This window comes from Ipomoea triloba, chromosome 3 (genome assembly GCF_003576645.1).
Source record: "Ipomoea triloba cultivar NCNSP0323 chromosome 3, ASM357664v1".
In the NCBI taxonomy this organism is placed as follows: Eukaryota; Viridiplantae; Streptophyta; class Magnoliopsida; order Solanales; family Convolvulaceae; genus Ipomoea; species Ipomoea triloba.
The window spans coordinates 18,590,516-18,597,914 of NC_044918.1; the positions used below are offsets into that span (position 1 = coordinate 18,590,516).

The 7,399-nt window shown below is 33.2% G+C and overlaps 2 protein-coding genes across 5 annotated transcripts; both read right to left on the reverse strand.

The window, feature by feature from the left end:
* On the reverse strand, positions 1 to 4,690 carry LOC116013422 (putative late blight resistance protein homolog R1B-16). Of its 4 annotated transcripts, none has more exons than XM_031253166.1 (5): positions 4,073 to 4,690; positions 1,941 to 3,988; positions 1,489 to 1,692; positions 1,094 to 1,141; positions 1 to 244 (listed from the first exon to the last, which is right to left on the reverse strand). In XM_031253166.1, the coding sequence occupies exons 1-3, from the start codon at positions 4,623 to 4,625 to the stop codon at positions 1,621 to 1,623; spliced, it is 2,673 nt and encodes an 890-aa protein (XP_031109026.1). In that variant the 5' UTR covers positions 4,626 to 4,690; the 3' UTR covers positions 1 to 244; positions 1,094 to 1,141; positions 1,489 to 1,620. The 4 variants fall into 4 exon arrangements, with proteins under 4 accessions (XP_031109026.1, XP_031109027.1, XP_031109025.1 ...); XM_031253167.1 differs by having other exon boundaries at positions 1,941 to 2,892; positions 3,004 to 4,690; XM_031253165.1 differs by having other exon boundaries at positions 1,094 to 1,133; positions 1,941 to 4,690.
* Positions 4,691 to 6,599: 1,909 nt separating this feature from the next.
* LOC116013019 lies at positions 6,600 to 7,313 on the reverse strand. The gene has a single exon (XM_031252681.1). It carries the CDS (start codon positions 7,311 to 7,313, stop codon positions 6,600 to 6,602), a length of 714 nt encoding a protein of 237 aa, XP_031108541.1.
* Between the last annotated feature and the right edge of the window lie 86 nt (positions 7,314 to 7,399).

Genomic DNA, 7,399 nt, shown 5'->3' on the forward strand with positions numbered 1-7,399 from the left:
TTTTCAAAAAAAAAAAATGTTATTTCATTCTCGACCATTCCTTATATTTAAAAAAAAGTGTTCACATAAACCTGACTTATAAAAGGAGATACAAATTAAAGGAAGAAAAAGTAATAATATTACACACCAAACAAGTAAACCAGACACTATATAGGTTCGTAGCTATCTTTCCAATTTGCAATTCCACATGTACATACAGTGCAAATAAAGCCCAAAAGGCATTTGTTGGGATCATGTGCATCACCTGGCAAAATTAATTCAAATGTTGTTTATCTCTTCATAAATAAATAAATAAATAAATAAATATAAATAAATAAATAAATATATATATATACACACACACACTTCACCAAACCTTTTATTATTAAGATTAAAAACTCTGATCTACAACACATGCATAAAGTCTACACAAATTAAATTTCTATATTAACGTTGTAGATATATAGCATGTTGAAGTTGTAAAATATACATACATGATAGAATTGGGTTTCTTCAAAGGTTCATCAACAATAATGTAATCTTTACTAGTAATTTTTATTACAAGTTAAAAATAATCATTTTAATTATATTAAAAATAATCAATTTCATTTTATAGACATCTTAGATGAGTCCCTAGGGTGTCACCTAGAGTTTTCACTGTCATTGAACTCTTGACATTTGGTTATAAGGATGGATGTGTTCCTTTCACTCAATCACACCCCCCTCATGTTATAACTTATTCATTTTGATTTATTCTTTGTATAATAATAAAATATTTCTAAGGTTACCATATTTTTTTTTTCAGCTTTTCCTTTTATGTGTAAACTTTGTTAACAAAATATTTGTGTAAACTTTGTTAACAAAATATTCCTTTAACTCCTCCTCCTCATCATCATCATCATCAACTGGACTCATTGCAAATTATTTTTTAATATTTTATTAATAAAAACATTTTATTTTTATATTATTATAACAATTAAATTAGTGCACACAAAAACTTTTATTGTGCATACAGTTGTTTACATAATAAAAACAAAACTTAAATAATGAATATAGTCCGTAATTTATTTTCCAAACTTTTATCTTCACAAATACATACACACTCATACAGTACCTGTTTTGTCACCCTCTGATCTTCACCTCTCAATTTCAACCTATAACACTAACAACAGAAATCTATTACTCCGTAGTATATTAATAAAGTATATAGGGATCGGAGTATAAATGAAGGTAAAAAAATAATTTGAAATATTAAATAATAACTAAGTTGAGTGAATGAATGTGGAGGAGATTTGTGCATGTTTTTGTTTTCTCACAACATTGACTTGTATATTTTTGTCATATGAAAAACTTACTATGCATGGTACGTACTATTCCTAGCAAAAACTTAATTGAGGCTGTATGTATTACAAAATTAGTCATGAGATGGCATGCAAGGGTTACAACAAGCTAAGTACAAAATTAAAGAGGACTTGCGAACCAAATCAAAACAAATTAAAAACGCCATACCTCATAAGTTCTTCCCAAATCTAACATGTTGAAGCCATTCGATCAGTTCTCGAGTTCATAGGAAATATATGCACCAATGTAGCTGATCGACTTAAATCAAGAAAGATTAAATCTAGTTCTCGAACCAAATGTCTAATCAATTGGAGTAGGGGTTGCGCTCCATTTAGTAGAGGTGTCAGCTGGTTTCCATCCATCTATAATTTTCTAGAAAAAAAAAAAAACATGATTGTTAGTAACTAAGTTACCGTGATTTACCTTCCAACACATGTTCGGGACAGGTGTGAGGAGCCCTTAGTGTTGAAGATTCAACATTTTGGGAATAGGAGAAACATGAAGGAAATAAATGAGAATAGAGTTGGAAGAAAATAACCAACCCCGGCCACTGAATCACAAGCTAGGCAGGCTCAGAAACATAACATTGCTAGGTTGCAAATTAAATTAGAAAATATTACCTTTGGGAGAGTATAAAATTGACGGACAACAAGTTTATCGTCTCCAAGATCCCGCCGCTCTTCTTGAAAATTTTTAGCAGAAGTCACAAGGAGGGAGTGACAATTCTTTAAATCAATTAACTGCAATGTGTTAATGTCACCAAAACCAGTTGGAAATTCCACCAAAAGGCGACAGTAATTAAGAGATATGCATTCAAGAATGGGGAAATGATCAGCATCTACACTCCAATGCTCGAGACTTGAAAGTTTAGTAACTTCCAAATACTTTAATTTGCAGAAGCCATTTCCTGTTGCTTTCCACTCTGAGCCACAGAAAGCATCCTCTCTCAATTTTAGAACCTCAAGGTTAGGCAATGCGTTAATAATGGTCATATCCTCCCATGAAAATAATGTTCCTTTGAGGGTCAACTTCTTGAGATTTGGTGGAAAAGCTTTTAGAAGTTTGATGTCACATTTCGGAAAAAATCGATATGTTTCAAATTTTAAGTTCTCCAGCTGATGCAAATTGAGAAGACCTTCCATTGAAATAGGTGGTAGTAAATCCCAAGTTTCTTCACTTAAATAAGACTCCTCATAGCCCATTAAGTAAATCCCAAGTTCCTTCACATTTGGAATCGCTTTGAAGTCTGGCTCAGTTTGGAAACGTTGAGGGAGACTCAACCAAGATAGAGTTTGTAGATTTCCTTGAACCAATTTTGGGAGATGGCGGTGCTTAAGACTCCCCTGGGAGAAATGAACGTGCCTTATATGTGGCATACCCAAAATATTATTTGGTGAAAAAGAAGCCCAATCATCAAAAATAATGAGAGTTTGCAAACATCGAAGCTTACACCACTGGTAATTATTAATAGATGCTCTCCGGTGAATTCTTAGGGCTAAATATCTCAAATGAACAAGATCCACTATTTCTCTTGGTAGGTGATATTCAGGAGATTCACTTATGCTCAACACCCTTAGCAGTTTAGAATAGGGAAGTATTATGGAATTGCGGTGAACACCAAAGACATAATTATGAGGAAAATATAGAAAAGATCGCAATTCATGGGATGTGTGAGTCATATACCTTGATCGACTAATTGGCTCATCATCTATATGGCTTAATTGATCACTGACGACCCAACGGCAAGCTTTTCGGTCCAAGCTGCTTGCTGCTAATCCAACGCCAAGCTCATGCACATTATCATTCTCATTTATAACATACAAAAGCTTCTCCGTCCGAGCCTCTCTCAAGCTAAAGCTACGCAGCACATCATGGAGCTTACAATACTTGATTTTGTTGCCAAAACTACTCCACTTATCAATTTGAACTAGACCTCTGTCCACAAGATCCTGTAAGTAATCATATGCCACTTCTTCCATGCTTTTATTCAACTCTAACTTTAAGAATCCTTCTGCAATCCATAGCTTAATCAACCTTTTCACTTTAATCGCCCTATCTTCTGGAAAAATTCCAAAGTATAAAAAACAAGCTTTCAAATGCGGAGGCAAGTGGTCGTAACTTAGTGAGAGTATTTTTGAACATTTCTTTTCCGGATCAATGTCAAGTAACAGATCCAAATTTGCAACAACATTCTCCCACTGATTTAGTGATGGCTTGTTGGATGAGGAGGAAAGAAGCCCAGCAACAACTATAATTGTTAGAGGTAATCCTTGACATTTTTCAACAATACCTCTTCCAACTTTCTCAAATTCAAGGGGGAATTTTTTTTCTACAAATACCTTTTTGTAAAATAAATTCCAACTTTCATTGAGATTTAAGAATCGCATAGAATAAAGATTGTTACCAGAACTAACATAGTCAGCCACCTGTTTGAGTCGTGTAGTCAGCAATATTCGACTTCCATTTAAATCTTCTGGGAAACATCTATGAATGTCATCCCATGCTTGAGTGTCCCATATATCATCTATGACAATGAGATACCTCTGACCCAACAACTTTTGGCGTAGTTGACTTGCTAGATAAGAGACATCTCGATTGGTGTCATTAGAACGGAGAAGGTCACAGAGCATTTCTCTAAGATTGTGTTTTTGAGATACAGTAGTCCATGCTTGAATGTCAAAATAAGAAGCAATCACGACTTTATCATTATAGACTCTTTCAGCTAAAGTAGTCTTGCCAATACCTCCCATACCTGTGATTGAGATGACTTCCAGGCTATTTGAATCTGAAATGAGCTTGTGCATGATGGTATCAAACTCATCGTCGCATCCTACCATTACATTGTTGGGCTCTGAAGAACGTTTGGAGGAGCTATCAGCATTGATATTCTGTATTGCTGCGTTTCTTCTTGGCGGCTCTACAGAGTGATTGCGATTGCTCTCAATCTGAATCTGCAGAATCCTCCGTTCAAGTGATTCAATGTCTCGCGTTACTTGTTGCAAGATCTGATGAAGACTCTGACAAGGCTCAACAGGGGCGTCTTCCTCGTTGTAGAGTTGATATAATTCTGATTCAATTTTGCTCTCTGCTTCAGCAGCTACATCTCTGATCTCTGTCTCCAAGCCTCTCCATGCGGGGCAGTTGATGTTGTTCTTCTGAGAATCCTCCAAAAAGGCTTGCAAAAATCGGAGCTTCTTACACAAAGATTCGATCATTATTTCTCTATCATCAAAACTCAAACATGGAAGAGGTTGTAGAAAATGGAACTCTATCGTATTTAGTAAATTGACAAGAGGAATAGCCATTATATTGAAGGAAGATTGATTGATCGATCGAACAAAGCGAACGAAATGTTTAAAAACTCAGACTATAATCTAAAGAGAAACTCAGAAATTGACGGGAAAACTCCAAGTCTTCTAATGAAGTCCACCGACAGTGTACTGTGGACACGTGTGTGGTAGGTAAGGAGGGATCAATTATAAATAATAAGTTTATGTTAGCAGCTGGCCTGGCCTGTAAATGTGGTGGATGCATCATAGTTTAAGGGGTGTATTCAATAACGACTTTCATAAACTTTTAAATACTTTTATCAATTTTAAAAGTTTGGTGGTATTTAATTTAGACTTTTATAAACTCTTTAAAAGTCTACTTGTATTCAATTATCAAACTTTTCAAACTCTTTAAAAGTATATACGTATTCGATTCAGACTTTTATAGAGTTATTAAAAGTTTACTGGTATTCAAAAAGTTACTACTTTCACAAACTCTGTCAGAATAGGATTTCTATAGATTTTCTCTTCATTAATAAAAATAGATGAAATCCAACCCTCCAACCCCAAACTTTTCAACATTCTCTACCGACTTTTTTTTCCTCCATCTAAACTAGGCAAATTTTTCATCAATTTTACGGTACGTTTCAAATCTTTCATAAATATTTTTTTTCAGTTCAATCAAATTTTTTGTTGCAAATTTTTTAATTTATAATTTTTAAATTTTATTTAATTAATATGTTTATAATTTTATATAATTGTATGTTTATTAATTATTAATTTATATATATATATATATATATATATATATATATATATATATATATATATATATATATATTATTTGTATTAAGTTGAATTTTTTAAGAGATTCTTTATTTATTTTATAGTAATTATAAATGGGAGATACTTATCAAGAAAAGAGTAAAGGTAAAAATAAAGTTAATGAAAATTATGCATTATGGCACCTCAGGAGAGTAACGAGTTATTACAACTCATGGTTGATGCCATAAAAAAATGGATGGCGTGATAGTAGTGGAGGTTTAAGCAAGTTAACTGTGGAGAAGAGGAAACCAATGCCAATCAAAGATAATTGTACTAACATGATGAATATTTTAATCCGTACTTTTTTTTTGAAGCAAAATTTGTACTTTTTCATTCTAAACATTTTGATAATTATATTACTCAGCATTACTTGTTTCATTAGGTCAAGAGATATTTTTATTAGTTATATTTATAAAAATTGATTATATTTTCGTTATGAATAATATACTCTATTGCTGTGACATCAGTATTTATTTATTTATTTTTTTTACAATGCACTAATTTATAGATAATATATTAATAGAAGTTATGGAATGTTTGTGAGGGTGTATTCAATTTAGAGTTTTAATGACTTTTGTAAACTTTTTAATATGAAAAAAGTTTTTAAAAGTCTATAAATGTTTATAGTATGGATATTTATAAACTCTTATAAAGTTTATAAAAGTTTAAAATCTAGGAAAGTTTACAAAAATTCTACAAAAGTAAATTAAAATTCATCACTTTAAAAGTATTTAAAAGTTCATGAAAGTCGTGATTGAATACACCCCTAAGTTTGTAAAGCGATTTGACAAAAGTTTATTAGTGGAGTGTGGGACATACAACAATTATTCATGTGGGTCGTCACATTATTTACTTTATTAATCTTTATAGCTTTGGAAATAAATAAGAGGTAACAATTTTTGTTTTGAGTTGAAATAATATTAATGTTCAAATAAGTTTCAAACTAATTGAAGAAAAAAATTACTATATAATTAGGTCATTAATTATTAAAAATAATTTTAAATATACACATTAACTTGGAACGAAACAGTCGTGACTTATCACATACTTTTATCGTAATATATAATTTTTTGAAAATCAATAATCAAATATATTAAATCAATAGACTGGAAATACACAAAGGCGGGGACGAAACCCACACACCAAGGGCAGATGAAGAATCTGTTGCCCGTGCAAGCACATGAGCTACATGATTCGCTGACCTTTTGACATGGCGAACCACAACGTTCCCAATGTCATTAGCAAGAACCCTACAATGCTTACATAAGAAAAATCATAAGAGACAGAATTGAAATTGGAACAGAAATTCAAACAATCAGTTTCCAAAATAGTGTTCGTCAATCCTTGATTCTTTAGCCACGTTAGTGCCTCTTTAATGGCCATCGTTTCCGCGAGGTAAGGGTCTCTAAAACAATTCAGCTGACCTCCATAAGCTGCTACAAATTTACCACTGTGATCACGAACCACAGCACCAAACCCCATGACATCTTCGAATAAGGCAGCATCCACATTGCATTTGACTTTACCAACAGGAGGTGGCCGCCAAGGAACAGAAATTGCATGCATTTTTGAAAAATTCTGGTTGGCAGTATTTGAATATGCAAGCTTCCATGAATTAATGAGGGACTCTACCATGTGTTTTAATTCAGCAGTTTGCCAAACTTTAGTATTCCAGAGAGCCTCATTCCTAGCTATCCATATTGTCCAATAAGTTGCAGCCATTCTTATCGCCATATCATGCCCAACCATACCCAAAAACTTTTCAACTATAGCAGCAAAAGAATTACCTTGGACTCCAACATCAGTCTCCCAGAGCTGCCCCGTCACAGGACAGTCACAGAACAAATGGAAAATGGTCTCCAAGGCAGTCGAACAAAGACAACAACCACCCCCCGCCATTACTCCTCTGGTTCGCAAAACCTCACGCACAGGAAGAATATTACGGATACACCTCCATAGAAAGTTTCGAATCTTAGGTGGTACTT

Coding starts and splice junctions, on each gene's coding strand:
- LOC116013422 (XM_031253165.1), bottom strand. CDS start 4,625: ATGGCTATTCCTCTTGTCAATTTACTAAATACGATAGAGTTCCATTTT. Junction 1,693..1,940: donor AATTTTATACTCTCCCAAAG/GTAATATTTTCT, acceptor TTTTTTTTCTAG/AAAATTATAGATGGATGGAA.
- LOC116013019 (XM_031252681.1), bottom strand. CDS start 7,313: ATGGCGGGGGGTGGTTGTTGTCTTTGTTCGACTGCCTTGGAGACCATT.